The 19,421-nt window shown below is 34.9% G+C and overlaps 1 protein-coding gene across 4 annotated transcripts in view; it reads left to right on the top strand.

Annotated features, from left to right (window-relative positions):
* LOC109079730 (ankyrin repeat and BTB/POZ domain-containing protein BTBD11-A) overlaps positions 1–16,008 on the top strand; it is a 130,548-nt gene extending 114,540 nt beyond the window's left edge. For 3 of the 4 annotated variants that reach the window (XM_042721886.1, XM_042721887.1, XM_042721883.1), the window contains 11 exons: positions 1,346–1,447; positions 2,113–2,206; positions 4,885–5,020; positions 7,004–7,227; positions 8,314–8,492; positions 9,666–9,771; positions 10,431–10,533; positions 11,513–11,594; positions 11,801–11,869; positions 12,233–12,346; positions 13,281–16,008. In XM_042721886.1, coding sequence (XP_042577820.1) covers positions 1,346–1,447; positions 2,113–2,206; positions 4,885–5,020; positions 7,004–7,227; positions 8,314–8,492; positions 9,666–9,771; positions 10,431–10,533; positions 11,513–11,594; positions 11,801–11,869; positions 12,233–12,346; positions 13,281–13,502 — 1,431 coding nt within the window. In that variant the 3' untranslated portion in view covers positions 13,503–16,008. The remainder of the gene's footprint in view (positions 1–1,345; positions 1,448–2,112; positions 2,207–4,884; positions 5,021–7,003; positions 7,228–8,313; positions 8,493–9,665; positions 9,772–10,430; positions 10,534–11,512; positions 11,595–11,800; positions 11,870–12,232; positions 12,347–13,280) is intronic. The other variant, XM_042721885.1, reaches the window with a different exon arrangement.
* The last annotated feature ends 3,413 nt before the right edge of the window (positions 16,009–19,421 follow it).

Below are 19,421 nucleotides of genomic sequence, written 5' to 3'. Positions count from 1 at the left end.
GGTATACTTAAAGTCTGCTAAATTGGAACAATTAATATTGTACTTAATGCACTTTGTGCAGAAGTAATGCTGAAGTCCAACTAAAGATATACTTAGTATATATGATTGTGCTAAAGGAACTATTGCAAGTAAACTTTAGGTGCACTTTAAATATCTTGCATTTAAAGACCAAGTCTTCATAAGTAGTGATATGAAAACACATTTTAGGCCTAATATTAAGAAATGTGCATTGAGCACAAGTAGCACTCCAAATAAAGTTGAATTACAATTTTTATATAAGCAAGTCTCGAGCGATATGTTAATAGATTTGAACTATACTTGAATGAAATAAATGTATTTTAAATATATAACCTTTTTACTAGGGTTAATTATTCCATATTGATTTTTCACATTGCACTAATGACAATTTCAGTGAAAGATTCACATTTTAAAAATGATTTTAAAATAGTCAAAATTGACAAAAAACTAAAATTATATACATTTTATAAAATGTATATAAAAATGAGCGTAACCTTATGTTATTGTCCGTTTTGTGAAATTCACTCCTGTATGTGTCATGATGTGATCTTGTGCTCTTTAATCTTTTGTCGTCTTTCTCGTTTGACCCTTAGAGGACATTTTTATATGGAGTAGTTGACTTAGGCAGAGCACCAAATGCATATGCAGTGATATTACCTTGTTTTACAAATTGCTTTAAGCACAAGAAGAGTATCAGCAAGTGGGCAGATGTGCAGTTATTTGCGTTTAACGTTTCCTTGTGCAAACAATTGTTTAACCTGAATCAATGGGTTCCAAAAGGTCATGTTTGCCTAGACATGAACAGATGCCTGCATAATTTACCACTGATTACAGGAGAGCTGAGTTTTGCATGCAGTACAGCTGTAGGCATTAAAGCCAGACAAGCCTTCTTTTTTGGTGCTTTGCACATGAGTCACTTCTCACTTACACCTCTAGCGTTTGAACTCGCTGCCAATTATTCTTCCTGCAGTCTTCGCGTTATCGCTATGAAAACCGTGAACTAGATCCTAAACCGTGGTCAGGATATTGAGTAAAGCAAGGAGGGCGTGTAGGAGTTGTCCAAAGAAGAGCGAACGCCAGTAAACTCTAGATTAACGTGGGCTGGATGGAAAGAAGGGGTTTGGAGAACAAAACGAGCGCTGGCTCTTTCTTCTTCTCTTTGCTTGAATTAACAAAACAACAAAACAAACTTTCCACTCACTCATTCACTCATTCCTTCCCCTTTTTTTCTTGCTCGTACTCCTGCAATTCCGCAATTGGAGCTCAGTGTGCTGGTATATGATGGCTGAATTTTTCTCTCCCTGAACTTCACCTATATGATTCCCAGGTGCCCAGCTCACTACACAAGCACCCCTCAGTTTATCCTGACACCAGGCAGGGGACTCCACTCACATTCGCCGTGTTACACGGACACGTCCCTGTCGTGCAGGTAGTGGCGCTGTCAATGATTTGATGCCTTCCACCTTTGCACTTTCCTCAGTTATTATTATGATGCCACCATCATAATAATAATGGCACAAAGAAACAATTTAATGTTAGTTTTGGGCTGGATGGTGCTGCCCTGGTTCAAATAAACTTGGAATGGCGTAGATTGGTATCAGGAATAGGAAGAATGAGGCCAGTTTATTGACTGTGCACTCTATTCTTACCCCAAAAGTGGAATAAAGTCTTTGACTATAAATCTTGTATAAAGTGTTGAATCTGATGACCTACTAAGGCCCACTTATTTAGCTTCTCCAAGAAAATGGAAAGGCAAGGTGATATTTCTTGGGATGCTTAATTTCCCAGAAGTACACATCCACCACAGTAGGAGATAAAAAGCAAAATCCTTCTTTCTGTTGGAATAATTTTCCATTTTCTTTTTTGAACCAGAAAAACAGACCAAAACCGTGCACTTAAAGCATCAAGAGTGAAAGAAATTATGACCAGATTGCCATAAAAATGTTTGCTAGTTGGAGGTGGCCTAGATGATGAAAAGAGCAGGCTAATTTAATGCAATCTCAGCATTTATATTTACCGATGTCTTGGTGATATTAAAGTTAAATCCTCTGAAATGTGTTTTATAATGATTGTACTTCTCACATTATTGAGCAGCTTCTGCTGGATGCCCGAGTAAGTGTGGAGGGAGCCATTCAAGATGGCGCAGAGAACTACACAGAGACACCTCTACAGTTGGCGTCTGCGGCAGGTACCATAAAACATCCCATCGACAGAGTACCCAAAATGTGTTCGGACACAGAAACCACACAGAAAATGTGTCAAATCAAAATGTCAAATCAAGTGGTATCTGCAAACATAGAGCTAAATAATAAGACAGTTTTTAATTCAAAGTTATTTTACTGGGAAGTCAGTTCCCATCAAGTTCAAACAGTCTAAATTCGTTATCTTAATTTTTACACTAACAGCACTTTACACTTCATTCATTATTTTTTTATTTTATTTATTGACATGATTAAGGTGGACTACAATACAAATTTCACATTTAATTTATTTTTTGTTTCTTTTTATTGATTTACCTAAATAACAAAACGTTCACACTTTATTCATTTATTTATTTTTATTTTATTTATTTTTATTGATTTATGGCAGGAGTTTTTTTTACTATATATATATATATATATCTATATATATATATATATATATATATATAAAATATTTGACTGACTTTGCTGAGTTTGCTAGCTTCAATATAAATGTCACTTGGTTTGATATATATGGTTTGATATCTAATGTAGTGACATGCTGTGGCTTAAGTGTGCAAATACTTTATAGAGCCACTGTAAATTATCTTTATGACTTGCATCGTAAAGAAATGAAAAATAAAACTGTACCTTAACCTGGTGCACTACCCTCTCAGGAATATCTTTGTATCTTATCCACCTCTAAAGGGTGCATATTAGTATCTTAAATAGTAAATACAACTGTTTTAGCCTATACAAAGTCAACACAGTCCAAAACAACCCTTTTCAAAACATTTTCCAAGTACTTTAAGATCAAAATGTGTACTACTTAGGAGTTAGATAAGGCCCTTTTGAGAGTACAGCCCTAGTGACATTTACACTTACATTATGAAGACTTCATGTGAGTGAGATCTTTGATGACATCAGACAGTGAATATGTTTTTTGTGCATTAGATGAACTTGCTTTAAAGGATTTTGTGTGATACATCCAGTCCCTATCTTTAAATGGTTACATGCTGTTGCTTTTGTGCCTCTAATTTCTGTAAAATGGTCCTTGGAGACTGTAGTTTAAAAACTAAAGACATTATACTTTTGTGCCCCAGTCTGGTTGAAGAACCGTAATAGTATTATTCAGAGACTGATGGGGCTGCATCACTCTCAAGAGCCCTTTGCAAACCTGCTAATGAGCCTTAGCGACAGCAGCTTTTTTTTTACATCCACAGTGTGAATGTGACAAGTCCACATGGTGGAATGATGTATGGAAACTAGTGCCAAATGAGATTTCATAATCCCGGCTGTGGCAGTCCTATGAATATGAATTGACCTGAGTGATATTCATTTGCATTTGCCGGTTGTACAGTATTCCAGCATAATGCCGAAAATTACCTGTCTGCCCCACTTAGCCAACAAACTCTTGAAGACTTGGGTAATTCGGGTTTCAGTCAGCTGGTAATGGACACCTTCATGGTGATAAAAACGGATGGGGAGCACAAAAATTGTATCATCTCCTGCAGAGGAGGAGAATGAAGAAGCACAAGCCAAACTGATTGAGCCAAAATGTCTAGAAACAGGTTTAACCTTATGACTGTGTTCCCCTGTGACCCAACAGAAATGGCTGCGGATGGGATTGTTTGAGCCTCATAGGATCCAAAACTCATCAGGCCTCATTGATTACACCCCATTTGCTGTATGCTGGGTCAATTACCCCCACTGTTAGCATTCGGGTTTTCTTTCTAATGTAGTAACACTTTTCCCTCATTACTCGATGTGAATGTTCACAGGACAGCCTGCTAATTTACATTAGCAAATCAATCTGGGGACGAGTTGCTAGACGGTCTGACTGATAAATAATTTTTTCTGGTAAAACAAGCAACATCAATATCACGGGTTTAATTCTGGTTTTATATGCTATATGACCTGTTTAAGGCCAATTTTTCACACTTTCAAAATTTATTTAATTATTTTTATCTGTTGAACACGTGGTTATGATTGAATAAAAGAATTGTTTCACAACACTATTTTTTTACACTATGATCACATGATTGACTATAACAGAATTTTCACATTTCATTAATTTTTTATTTATTTTTATTCATTTCTTGACATGATTATGACACCTAAGTTATATGGTTATTTTTGTTAATTTTGTTTTATTTATTTTTGATTTATTGATATGACTTTGGTTTGCAAAAATAACTGAACACTTTTTAAAAAATGTTACACTATCAACACGTTTGACTATGATTCGCTGAGATTTTCACACTTTTTACATTTTTTACTATAAACACGAAATAATAGAATAACAGAATTTTTTCACATTTATTTTTATGTAATTCTATTTGTTTTGATTTATTGACACGATTTGCTAAAATAACACTTTTCTTCACATTTTTGTTTTATTTATTTAACATTTTGACACTATCAAAATGTAATTGACTATATAAGCGATCATTCTTTCCCACTTTATTTATTTATTGATTATATGACTATGATTGACTAACAATCAATCATATTTTCACACATAATAATTTTTTTTTTTTTACATTGCTTTTACGTTTCCTTTTCCTTCTTTGTTGTATGTACTTACATATGCCACTAGTTGTAAACGGCAATGTGTCAACTACATTGCTTTGAATGAAACCATCAACCAAATGAACTATACATATATTGTCTTGCATTTTAACAGGCAACTTTGAGCTGGTCAGTCTGCTTTTGGAAAGAGGAGCAGACCCTTTGATTGGCACCACTTACCGTAATGGCATTTCCTCTGGTCCGCTTGGTGAAATGAACTCGTACAGCCTGGCAGCATCACATGGACACAGGTAACGCACACCCAGTGACGCGACAGCATATGAAGTGTATAAACTGACAGCACATTCACCACCAGCACAACAGGGAACCGAGCTTTCATTAGCTCATTGACACATTTGTCACCACATATCATTATTTCTGTGTCCTTCTGCATCATTCTAACTGCGGAAAGTCAATCTATCAGATCTGAACCCCTGATGTGTTATTATTGGCACGCATAAAAGCTGAGCTGGTGTATTTGGCCGCAAAACCATGTGTAATTTACTACCATAACTCCAACCCCATCACTCTCCATTGCTGTTGAACGGTATGGATGACTGCGTGCTCATTCATTCACTCTCACCTATGGCCAGAGCTGCATAATGGAAGCTCATTGAAATTCACACTGCATACATCTGAATGAGAATCCAGCGTGTTCAATGGCCAACTCACCCACCTCTGCGGAATTAAGGCGATCCTTTTATAAAGGGCGTCAAAATGGGACGCGTTGCAAGGTCTGAGCCAGAACTGGATGTCTTTGGCTTTCAAGTCCTAGAGATGTTTGCAGTGGTGCATGCCGCAGTGATTGGTTGTTTATGCATATTAGATCAGTTGCAGAGTACTGCTACTTTTAGGAAGGTGTATGTGTTTACAAAGATATAGAATCCTGAGAAAATGCGGCAAAGCATGTTGGAATGCATTGATAAATGGAAATCATAAACAAAGAAGCGCTCAAGGTATTTCATAGAGGTTTCATAGAACTCTCTTTTCTCATCAATTAGCTGATTATATAAATGATGCAAGCAAGTAATCCTCATGGCTAATGGCTTTGTATGAAACAGTCAGATCATGACACTTTAGTCAAACTCATCTTAAAGAGGTAATTCACACACAAAATGTAAATTATTTACTTTTAGTCATGGCTAATGGCTTTGTATGAAACAGTGAGATTGTGATTTACTGCTTTTCTAAAATAACATATTTTTTAAAGCTTTATTTTTTTCTTTTATTTAATTTTTTTTAATTTATTTTATTTTTTGATTTTTTACAGGTTTTTGAATTTTTTTGTTTTTTAAATTTTGTTTTGTTATTTTTTTGTTTTTTTACATGATTTGTTTATTTTATAAATTATTTTTATTTTTTTTTTTTTTTTTTTTTTATTTAAAACGTCAAAACGTAACAGACACACAATCCTGATTTATAAATTTAAAAGCACCTGAGAAAATGCATCAAAGCAGTGAAGAAAAACAGATTGAAATGCATTGATAAATGGAAATCTTTCTGAAATTATTACGAACTTTTGATGGTTTTTGTTTTATTTTTTTTTAGTAATAACCGATATATTGTGAATTATTATCACAATTTACAATATCTCTTTTCTATTTTAAGATATGTTTAAATAAATTTTACTCGTGTGATGTAATTTGTTCCAAAGCTGAATTTTTAGCAGCCATTAGTTTTTATTGGCACTTGATTCTTCAAAAATCATTTTAATATGCTAATAATTTTGGTGCTCAAGAAACATGTTATTATGTTGAAAACAGTAATATTATTTTTAATATTAAAAATATGAATATGCTTGAATTTTTTTTTTAAACAAATTTATTTTTTGATGAATAGAATGTTTAAAAGAACAGCATTTATTTGAAATGTAAATATTTTGTAACATTTTAAATGGTTGTACTATCATTTTGTCAGTTTAATGCATCCTTGCTAAAAAAAAAAAAAGAATAATACTTTTATCTTACTAATTCCAAACATTCGAAAGGTGGTGCTTATTTAAAAAGAAATCTCCAAAAAAAAAAAAAAACTGTAAAAAGTAAAACGTATCATAAATGTAGTCCATAGACTTCTGACATTATGCAATAGCCTGTGTTAAAAAAAAATCTAATTTTGTGTTCCATGGTAAACGTAACATCAGGTTTGGGAAAAACATGATATCATTTGTGAGTGAACTATTCTTTTAATGAGTACGAATACCTGAGTGAGTTTGTTACATGCGCTTGCTCCTGCAGGAACGTGTTCCGGAAGCTTCTGTCCCAGGTGGAAAAGGACAAGGGGGATGTGCTGTCTCTGGAGGAGATCCTAGCCGAGGGCTCCGAGACCGTAGAGAGGAGAGTGCCACAGAACGAATCCACCCTCCGGACAGGCAAGGCCAAACTAAGGGCCCTCCGCGAGGCCATGTACCACAGTGCCGAGCACGGCCATGTGGACATTACCATAGACATCCGCAGCCTGGGTTAGTAAAAACACTGCACGACTACCACAGACATCAGCCGCCTGGCTCACTTCTGTCATGCAGCAATTAGTCTCAGCCTCAGACACCATCTGATGCATATTGCACATAAAAATGACAAGCACTAGTTGAAATTTCCTGTATTACGAGCTTATGCTACTTCCTGCATAAGCGCACAAAGCCCGTTCTTTATCAATCCATTGTGATTAATACTCATGATGACACATTTTTGAGGCTGAACTAATCACTTGCCAAAGTTTACCAGGTTAGTGGCATCAAATCTTTGAAAGACACTCTTTGAAAGATGTTTGAGGCCCTTAGACTCTATCATTTATTCTGCTTTGTTTTCTGTGAAGAAATCACTGTGCACCAGTATCACTATGTACCGTATTTATCTACTTAAACTATTTACACAAACATTCAAAAGTTTGGGGTCAGTAAGAATTGTTTTTTTTTTCTTTTTTTAATTTTATTCTAAATAAATTAATATTAGTTTAAAGTGCAAGGAAGCATTTATAATTATTTATAAATTTATACAGTAAAGACTAATGTATTCTAATTAAATTATTTAAAAGTTTCTGTTTTGAATTTATTTATTATTTTTGAAGTTTTTTTTTTTAAAAGAATGGTGATATTTAAGATGTTTTTTTTTATAGTAGAAATAAAATTATTTAAAAGTGACAACTGTTTTCAAGATTGATATCAATAAGAAATAAGCAGTAAATCAGCATATTTGAATGATTTCTGAAGAATCATGTGACACGACTGGAGTAATGGCTGCTGAGAATTCATTTTTGTCATCACATGAATAAATTACATTTTAAAATAAAAAACAGTTGTTTAAATTGCAGTTGTTTTTCCACAGTATTACTGTTACTTATTTTTTTATACTGTGTTCTTTCAAAAGCATGAAAAAAATCATACAGACCCTAGACTTTTTATGTAGCTGCAATATGCAACACATGTTCTCCTTACAGAAGATTGACAGATTGATGGATGGGACAGGCATATTTTGTGCATGTTGATGGACAGATTGATTCCAAAGTGTCACATACTGTACGTTAACTGATACATTGATTCCATATACAGGCGTGCCCTGGACCCTGCACACGTGGATGGAGTCCCTGCGAACGTGTTTTGTGCAGCAGCGGCGGCCGCTGATCCAAGGTCTCTTAAAGGACTTCAGTTGCATTAAAGAAGACGAGTACACGGAGGAACTCATCACGCACGGACTGCCGCTCATGTTCCAGATCCTTCGAGCCAGCAAGGTCCATTCTCAGGGCTTTATTACAGTCTGAGCCACTTTCAGCCTTTTATTTTATTTCTTGATCATATCAGGAGACATTTATAGATTTTTAGCCACCTGTGCAAGTTCCTGTTTGTTTCTGTTTAAGTGTGAAGCCACTACACACCCCCATTTCTGACATTAGTTTTATTTTAGTACTATTTATATACGGTCATAGTATTTAATTATGTTTTGTATTATCTTTTATTTTTATATTTTCAGTTTTCATTTTAGTTATGTTTTTGTGTATTTTTTTATTATCTTTTAAATATTTCTATTTAGATTTATTTCATTTCAGAACTAGTTTTAGTAATTTTGGTACTTTATTTCATGTAGTGAAGGGAACTTTTCTAATTGTAGTTTAAAATTTTCAACTAATATTTTATTTTATTTTTTTAATTTAATTGATTAAAAAAAAAACCAGATAGTCTCACCCAAACATGTTTCTATTTAGCTTTATTTTATTTTAGTTTTAGTTTAAGTAATTTTGTGCCTTTATTTTCATGTAGCAAAGGCAACTTTTCTAATTTTAGTTTAATTTTATTTTATTTTATTTTATTTTATTTTATTTTTAATTTTATTTTATTTTATTTTATTTTACAGATAGTCCCACTCAAACATGTTTCATAGTGCCACAGCATTACACTTTTTGACAAAGTCTATCTATTAAATTACATTACATTTGTACATAATTAACATTGAAGAAATATGTTAAAATACTTTCTTCTACCCAGCTAATGTTTTCAAATATTATTACATTTGTAAATTATACACAAATGTCATTTAAAACACTCAGTTTGTTTTATTTACTGATTTACTGATTGAGGCTTTTGGCTTAGCAGTGTGTGTTTTAGTCTGTCTGATATTACGACATAGTTTCATTGTCATATTACCAATTACTGGCACTTCAGAATTTAATGTCCCTCATAAGTCTCTGCATTATTGTTATCACTGCGTGTCAGTCCCTGACTCCGAGCGAACAGGCAATCAACGTCAGCCACACCAGTTCCAGCTTTCTCAGTAATTAACATGATAAATCCTCTAATTACAGAGCTCATCATAAGTGCCGTGTTAGTATTACCTTAGGCTTGGATGCATTTTACTTTTAGAAAACAATTCAAGGTCTAACTACAGCATGTGTTTGTGTGCTCTACAGAACGAGGTGATCAGCCAGCAGCTGTCAGTCATCTTTACCCAATGCTACGGGCCTTTCCCAATCCCCAAACTCACCGAGATCAAAAAGAAGCAAACGTCTCGTTTGGGTGAGTATGTCAGTTGCAGCCCCTTGTTGAGTTCATCTTCAAAAGCGACTCCAGCTCTGCCCTGCCTCTACTTACAATATCAATAATTGAATAATATCCAACAAGCAAGAACCTCAATTCAGTATTTCAGCAAAACTGCTTGTGCACAACAGTTTTATAAGCAAGAAGTTGAATAGCATAACTTACTTTTTAGACACAATATGGCCAGTAATTTGGTCTATTCTTGCTCTGATAATGAAAAATAGTTCAATTCAGTTCAACATAAAAGGCCAAATCAGCTTGTGCTGCACAAGGATTCACATTTATCTAAATGGATTGGTGAAGTGCACTTGTTAAATCCATTCAAGCTACAGTTTTAGAGCACACGAGGACACTTTTCAGGTAGTTTCTCTTAGGAGACACGAAAATACAATTAAAAAATATTTAATTTTGTTCAAATATAAGTTTTGGAGGAACACTAGTGCCATCTATATTTTGGTTAAGCTATTGCAATTATAAAACAGAAATATTTCATGCTGTTTCTTGTAATGTGTTGATGACAGCCTGTCAAACGCAAGACATGGTGGTACTGAATAATGAAGAAGCTTGTGTAATCACTGTTGTGTAATATTGCATTTCCGACGTGGGGACTTCATCATTTGATTTGTTGCTTCCTACAGATCCACATTTTCTCAATAATAAAGAGATGTCTGACGTGACGTTTCTGGTGGAAGGAAAGCCCTTTTATGCCCATAAAGTGTTGCTCTTCACTGCCTCACCAAGGTATGTCCTCATATTGTGGAGTTTATTACACAGCAGGGGCGCCAGAGCTTGGGAGTCACTTTTAGCACAGATTTCCACATTAGAGGCACTTTTTTTATTTTAAACTATACTTCACAGTAATTTTAGCTCCTGATATTATTTCAAACACCAGCATTTGTGCTCATGAATTGAATGGAATTAAATTCTCACAAATCTCAAGGAATTCAGAAGAGTGAATTTTATTTTTATGAAAAGAAATAAGCAATTTAAATTAAAAATTGACAGATTATATAAACAATTATATGTATGACAGATATTAAAATCAGTTTTGTGTGTGTGTGTATAGCCAGATTAAATCTACATATTTCAATTTTGCTATCTCAAGATTATTAGAAATTATAAATTCAATTTAAATCAATACATGTAATCTATCTATCTTAATATTTATCTTTAGTAAACTATTAATTTAATTTAAATCATCATACATTATCTATCTAGATGTAAAATTGCCATCTCAAAATAATTCCAGTTATTTAAATTGTATATATATAGAGAGAGAAAGAAAGCATACACACACTCACACACACACACACACACACACACACACATATATATATATATAATTTAAATTGATAAATCATCAAATTTTCTGTCTTTAAATAATAAAATCTCATGTAAAAATATCTGAGCAGACCTTTTCAATCTGCAAGGTCTACAAGAAAATTAATTCATGCAAAGTGTCTGGATGGTCCAGGAGAGTAATGTCAGAATGAGCTCATTCATATTCATGAGTTCATTATCATGCAGTGACATCACACCCTGCTCAACGACCTCACACTCGTCCCACTCTAGAACTTATTCCTGCACCACCTCACGGCTTTCAGTATAACTACATATCTTATATATTATATCTTTACTGAGCTCTGTGAATACTTGATTTAGTAACAATACAGCTTTTAAAGGATGTTCATGTTTCTCTTCATGTCTTTCTGACCTCCAGGTTTAAGTCTCTGCTCTCTAACAGACCAGCGGCTGAGAACACGTGCATCGAGATCAGTCATGTCAAGTACAACATTTTTCAGGTTGGAATCTACTTCTACTGACTCACAAATCCCACTCAAACTCATGTTGGTATTACAGTCAAACTACGCTAGCCTAATTCCTACCTCTGTCAGCACAATTCAGCTTAACAACAAAATGTGCCTGTGAATTTGTGACTAGTGCTTAGCTCGTCTCGTCCGTCTTAAAATATTTCTCAGAAGTTAGAGGTGGTTTTGTTGTGTTTCAGCTGGTAATGCAGTATCTCTACTGTGGCGGCACTGAGTCACTGCACATCAGGAACACTGAAGTTATGGAGGTATTATATATTCCCTTTTCCTTCCTCATTTATGATCACCCTAAACCATTCCCCCCCCCCACACACTAATGATGACTTAATGACTGATGACTTGAAAAGATGTTGAATGTGATGAATGAATGAGTTACGGTCTGATAACATGGGGAAGATTTCTCATGGAAAACACTTTAGAAAAATATACGATTATATCATTGCTCATTTGTCTCCATCTTTACCAGATGGAGTCTCTCTTTCACGTAGAACTGCAGCAGAAATTGTGATAAATGCTTATGTATTTTACATTTAATTAAGTGATTGCTCTTGCTTGTGATAAACCTGAAAGCTTGATGAGTTTGGCTCATTGTCGGTCCCTCTGCTTCAAAGCTCCTGTCTGCAGCCAAGTTCTTCCAACTTGAAGCTCTCCAAAGACACTGTGAAATCATCTGCTCCAAGAACATCACAACTGACACCTGCGTGGACATTTACAAACATGCCAAGGTACTCTGAACCATTCATTTATGACCATTCCATTCTTTTAGAAGTTTCACACTTTCAAATGTCCCCATTCAATCATTTATTTATTTATTTCGTGCAGTACACTTTCTTTCTTTCTTTTGTCTTTCTTTTATTAAATAATTATTATTAATATTTGTATATTAATATTGTTATTATTTATATCTATAGTTATCTATTAGCTTATTCTTTTTAATAAAAGCTATAAAACTTTGTATTTAATAATAATTTCAAATAATAATACAATGATATTAATATTTAATTATTTTGTGCACTATACATTTATGTATTCTTTCTTTTCATTAATAATGATACTATATAATTGGAATATTGTTAATAATATACAAATATTATATATTATCTAATATTTATCTACATATATTTATATGTATAATTTTTATTACAATATGCAAAAAAACTGAACAGGGAAAATGACTTTTCATTCATTTATTATTTTTGTGGTTTAGCCAGTTGGCAAACATAATCCTAGGTTATCTTGCTCCATGTTTTGTCTTGTTTATACATTTCCCTGGATTAGTCATTTTATCTGTGTAGTCAGGTTTGGACATTGCACACTGTATATTTGTAAAACCCTGGATTAACATTCATATTTGCATATTCATGAGGTTAATAACATTCATTAGACTAATACAGCACACCAACAAGAATGCAACGTGCTTTATTAATTATTTGACAATCTGTGCAAATGTCACCATCTTAATTTGCTCGGCATGTCTTTAGCCTTTGAGATATACTGCAAAAAAAGGAAAGTGCATAAGTGTGTGTGCCAGTATTTTTAACCGTTTCCCTCAGATGCAGACTAAACATTTCTGTCTGAGGTCCATTACATTATAGAACTGAATGTTTTTTTATTATGTACCTCTGGATACTGGATACCTTTTTTTTCACACATCCTCAGTTCCTGGGGGCTCTGGAGTTGGCAGCCTTCATTGAGGGCTACTTCCTGAAGAACATGGTGCTCCTAATCGAGCTGGAGAACTTCAAGCAGCTACTGTATGAGGTTCCTGCAGAGAGCCCCGGTCCAGGCCCGTCCTACGACGTCCTCCACGACCTCGAGAGAACCCTGGCCCTGCGGATCCGCTCCATCCATCTCTCCACTTCCAAGGGCTCCATCGTCTGACACTTTCGCCAAACTCACACCAACCGCTCCATGCTGGCTTTCATTGAGAGCTCCATTATTGTGTGCCAACCGGTTGGAGACATTTCAAACATCACCGCCGTCATGACCAGCACCTTCCTGACGGGACGTACTGTAGGGAAGACTGAGAGATTGCATTTCACTTCACAGGCTAACATCTCCACAGCGTTGCAGAAACGTCAGCCTGCTGAACTCGTACCATTCCAAGGGCTACGTTTACATGGTGGAAATATTGCTATGACAACATTATGACGCCCAACCAATGTTAGTGCCCAGGGAAACCGTGGCTCCTGATGTCATTACTGCCTCGGCAAAGCATGCAGATGGATCGGGTTCAGTTTTAGGTGGAACGACTGTCATGTTAACTGCCGAGGACAGTTTTAGTAACACACCCAAGTATATATAACTCTCCAATTGACGTAATATTGTTAGCCTGCCTTCTGAACCTTAAATTTGTGTAACATTCCCTCCAAGTGACACTTAATGCTAAACAAACAATGCATGTTAAGTTAGGTGATGCTGCCATCAAGTTTCCTCCATGCAGCCATTTGTGTACAAGTTGGACATCCACTAAGTGTAGAGTTTTACAAAGGAGGTGTTTTGTATACTTCATACATCCAACTACAACTTTTGGTATTTGTGTCACTGAAGAATAATATGCCAGCTTTTGAAATCCTAGCACTTGTGTTTAACGCTTTGCGGTTTTAAGGAATAGAGATTTGCTACCTTCAGTCATTTGTAGACTGATCCAACACAAATTATCCAACCAACGGCAGACTAAACATGTTGCTTTTAGTTTTACGTCTCACCCAAAAGTTCATTGTGTCCACCAGTGCATTAGTTCTGAGCTATTTGTTTCAACCCACACGTTTTAAAAACCCTCTAATGTACCACTGTGCTTAGTACACTTCAAACTGAGCAGTTCATCCTTGCCTTGAGGTCGCGTAACCAACGATCTGTCAAATAATCTGCATGGATCATGTCTGGAACTTCTGTAAAATACAAAAAAACTCATTGCAGATTTACGCCCTCTGTGCAAGACTCCACTGTCGTTGCTTGCGAGTCTGTCGAAATCATGTGTTATTGAGAGATGCCATTGCACTGGTCGCCACCTTCGTGACCCGATGTACATATTCCCGGTCTTCACCTGCTGCACTGCTCTTGTTCAATGTGGAAAAATGTGAAGCCAGCTCAAAACAAGCTGTTTTAAGTGTGCATGTTCCGCTTTTTCCTGTGTTTGTCTGTAACCCTTCAGGATGTTGGTAAGTTTGAAACTGTACTGGACATATGGTGTTACCAGCAGAAGATTTTGTCATGTGCTTCAACAGATTTTGAAGTACATAAGGCATTTCATCCAAAGATTATGACATTAGAATTTCAACCAAATACTCCATTTATTGGCACACATGAGATATGAATATTGGATAATATTGGTACGCATCTTACACGTGCTGGGAAAGCGCTGTCCAAGAGTCCTGTTTTGATTAGAGGTGTGTTGTATGATTTCTATTTCATGTACGGCAATGGAATAACTTGGTTATGAACATCCTCGTGTAACATGAAAGGTTGGATTATTACTAAATTTACCCATTGAAATACATAGTTTATTGATATGTAGCTGACTTTGGAATAACAATATCATGATGCAAATAATTTAAAACTGTGAAGATACATTTATTTTAAAGAAACTTAGCATAGTTACTTTATTTTCTTACGAAGTACATTTATTGTGAAATCCCTGTCTGCTATTTTGTGTAACAGAGATAATAAGTCATAATGTAACTGTATCTATGTCCTTGCATTTGCAAAATGCTATTGCTTTGATGAGCTTACACAAAAACTGACAAGGATAAATCATCTTCATGTAATTTCAAAAGATCAGACCTGCTTATTTGCAATGTCTTCAGAAAAACCCCACCATTTGTGTTCGCAAAACTGGATTTGTAAAAGCAATACTTGGCACAAATATGTCCATGCAAGGTTAGTTTTCTCGTCTGACCTATTACTTGTGCTTAGCATGGATGCTTCTCCATGTAGCCAAATGTAAAGCAGAGGCCAATGTCATGAAGTGTTTGTAAAAGCTGTACATCTCCTCGCATAAAAGAGACTTGCTCTGTGTTTCTTGGCTTCAGCTTTTTCTGCTTTGAGGCTGTTCAACATGCTTTAACTTTCCACTAATGCACACCTTTTGACATGTCTATTCGACAAAAACCTGCATGCTTTGGCTGGATCAGAGTCTAACGGAATTTGTTTGCTATTATTATTTCACCTGATTGAAACATTGTACATTGTACAAAAGATATATAGAGAAATATCTATAGAACATGGTGTAAATATAGGGATGTGGTTGAGTTTAACAATCGAAAAAACAAGAATGTTACACTTGTGCTACAGTACAGTTGTTCAATGACATGCATTTGTGTACAGTCAATAGAAATGACCACGATTGACCACTGTGTTGGGTCGTCATTAAATTTCTGTGATAAACTGTCGAGTCTTGATTGATTGATTACCTTGAGTGAGTTCAGTAGAGCTTGTGGATGAAACTGTATACGTTTCCTCAACATGTAAAGACTGTTGGTTAGATTGGTGAGCCGCTTTGGAAGAATAAATGGATGATTCTTGAGTTTACAGGTTAAATACTCAAATGGAATTGTGTCAGTTTTTAAAGAGTTTCCAGATGTTAAGTGAATTGAATCAAAGAAAATAAATAATTAAACTTGCTAAATTGCACCACCTACCGGAGAATTTAGTATTCATCAGTTTATTAGTGCTAACGATAACAAGTCATTTTATTAAACAAAGAAGTTTATAAATCTAGTTCTGTTATATTTTATAGTCATTATAGGCCTATGCAATAAAATGGCGTATTCAAACAGAAAGGTCTAATTATAATATTAGCACGAATTTGGTGGAATCAGAACCATTTGGATTAAAACAGAATCAAGTCCCTAATTTTATTGTAAGGTGGCAATAATAATTAAATTCGGCAAGTTTAATCAAGCATTACGTTTTCATTTGATCTGAGTAGTTTTAAACACGAGATTTAACTTGTTAATCAATACAAACTACACCTGATATTTGTTTTGATTGATTGCCCACTGTGTATTTAACTGGTCCTGGGCCCCCAGAAGCACACATTTCGGAAGTCTCCCTTCTGATTCACACATTTAAAGTCCTGAGACAAGTTAGAAAAAACTTTAATCTGGATCAGAATGATTCGGTTTAGGAATCCCGTGGATCAGGTAATCCATTTGACTTTTGTGCTGGTTTTCTAGATTGGATCAGATCAGATTACATAGGTATTTTAATCACATATAAAAAGGAAGAGTTGTAGTTTATATTCTCTTAGCTTTATTAACCAAGCTCAAACAAAATATACCATGCAATTTAATAACATAACACATGCAGACACATTATGTTTTTAGATTACACTTTTAATTTGCAACTGGTTTGTAAACGGTGTTTTTATGCATGTGTAGGCTGATTATTATTTTTTTTTCCCGTGGTATTTACACGGTTTTGACCAGCAGGCGTCACCAGTGTGTGGTGTTTCGAGCGTTTCGGAACTGTGAATCAATTTTGCGAAGCAACTGATTCAAAGTTTCGAAAAGCTTAATATTTGTAATACAGTTGTTGACAGTACAAATTTACAATAACTTTGTTGTTAGTTGTAATGATCTACAAAAGCAGGCCATTTATTTTCCTGCAGTATATCATTAGGGCATCTTTACCCTAACCCAAGCAGCCTGTTTGGTACATTACTGCATGATCAGAAAAGGCCCTTTAATTTCCCTGTCCATAGCTCATCTCTGGCAGCTTTCAGTTTGTTTGTTTGATTTGATCAGGAGGCTCCTTGGCATAAAAAGAAGACCTACCATTACTCTTGAAGACCCTAACATGAAGTACGCATTGCGTCTTGGGGACTTCTATATAAATAGGTTTAACAGCTAATTTAATTTTCTCTCTTTTAAGATTATCAATCATGATAAGGTTTTTTTTTTTTTTTTTTAGTCAGCGGAACATGTTCTTGGACTTCCTGTCAGTGAGTGCAGTATTAAGTCCATGTGACTGTTGTTGTTCTTTCAAGTTCCATCACATACAAGGCAAATATAAGGCAATGCCTTTAAAGCATGTAAAGCAATTAAAAAATAAATAAATCGTAAGGATTTTCTTGCGAGGGTTTTTTTTTTTTTTTTTTTTTGGCATTAGGCTACACCTACCGTATGCTCCAGATAATCCAAGCTATCATGAAAGATCCAAAGGATGAGACCTTGTTACTTTTCGCAAACTAGGTGAGCCAAGGATTTTCTTCAATTTTTTTATGCATATATGTACTAATTATGCACAGAAATATATTTTATCCTAAAAGTGCAGTTAGGCACAGAAATACACCTCTTTGGTTCAGTGTGTTTGTCATGGAAAGTATTTTAAACTAATAACTATTCCCACATGTCTTCAACAAACAGAAAAAGACATTCTCCTGCGTACTGAGTTAGAAGAGATCATAGCCAGTCACCTGAGATGTTTTAAGCTGTGGTACACCATCGACAGAGCTCCAGATGATAGAATCTCTTGCTTTTGTAATTTGTAGATCCTGTTTAGCAAAATGAAAAACATCAGTTTAGGTGACTCAATTTCAACCAGACATTAAAAATCAAGCAGAAGGTGACAAGCTGATAATCAACTTCATGTGTTAAGTTGGGAGTACAGCCAAGGCTTCATAAATTAGGACATGGTGAGGAACCACCTTCCTCCACCCGCAGATGACACACTCATCCTCATGTGTGGACCTCCTCCCATGATTCAGTTCACCTGCAACCCCAGCATGGACAAGGTGGGCCATTCCAGTGACAGGGACTTTACCTTCTAGAAGGATGTCACCTGAAACCAAGCAGTTAAAATTATAGCCATGCTACCACCTGCTCTTATTATATATATATATATATATATGTATATATGTGTGTGTATATATATATATATATATATATATATATATATATATATATATATATATATATATATATATATATGTATGTATGTATGTGTGTGTGTGTATATATATATACCACATGCACAAAAAAAAAGTCTTTACCTTTCCCTTTATATCAAAATGTACCAGCTGTATTCCTGTGAAATCTCTGCATGCAATCAAGTCATTTGTTTTTTTGTTTTTTTTTTTTACTTTTTTGTTTTTGTTTTGTGTGCTTATGCCTTAAATGCAAACAAAAAGTGTTGCTTTTATATTGCAGCTGATGCGGGATGATATTGCCATTTAATGTGTCATTTAATGTCAAAAATTTTCACTTGCGTTATTTATGCAACTTATAAGCCTGCCCTCAACAGATATTGATGGATAATTTACAATTATAGTGTCCGTGTCACACGTATTTTTAAATTCGTAGAAACAACAAGCTGTTCGCCAAAGCACAAGGTTCTTCTTGTGCATTAATTTTACGCTATATGTGTATATATATATATTTTTTAAATTATATCTATATATATATATATATATATATATATACGCTATATGTGATTAATGTAATCCTTCTGTAACATGGATGCTGAAATGGGACCCGGTGTTGCTCAGTGTACACAGTTCATTTGTCTAGGTCTGCATTTTTTGATTCTGGTCCAGCGCTGCATATTAGTTTCTCTCTCACCTGATTCAACTCTGTATAAGTGGCATGAACTCAACTGAGTGTGTCAGATTAGAGAGAAAAACGAAAGTGCAGGACCAGGATTAAGTAGTAGTCAAGACCAAAAAAAAAAAAAAAAAACTCACTCTGGGGTGACCGCTAGAATATTTTAAACTCACCACTGAAAAGGTTAATGGCCACAATTGTCCACAAGGAGGCGCTTTTTCTACCTGACCTTGACACGTTTAACTTTATAAATCGA

Source organism: Cyprinus carpio, chromosome B4 (assembly GCF_018340385.1).
Source record: "Cyprinus carpio isolate SPL01 chromosome B4, ASM1834038v1, whole genome shotgun sequence".
NCBI lineage: Eukaryota > Metazoa > Chordata > Actinopteri > Cypriniformes > Cyprinidae > Cyprinus > Cyprinus carpio.
This window is presented reverse-complemented; position numbering and strand designations above follow the sequence as displayed.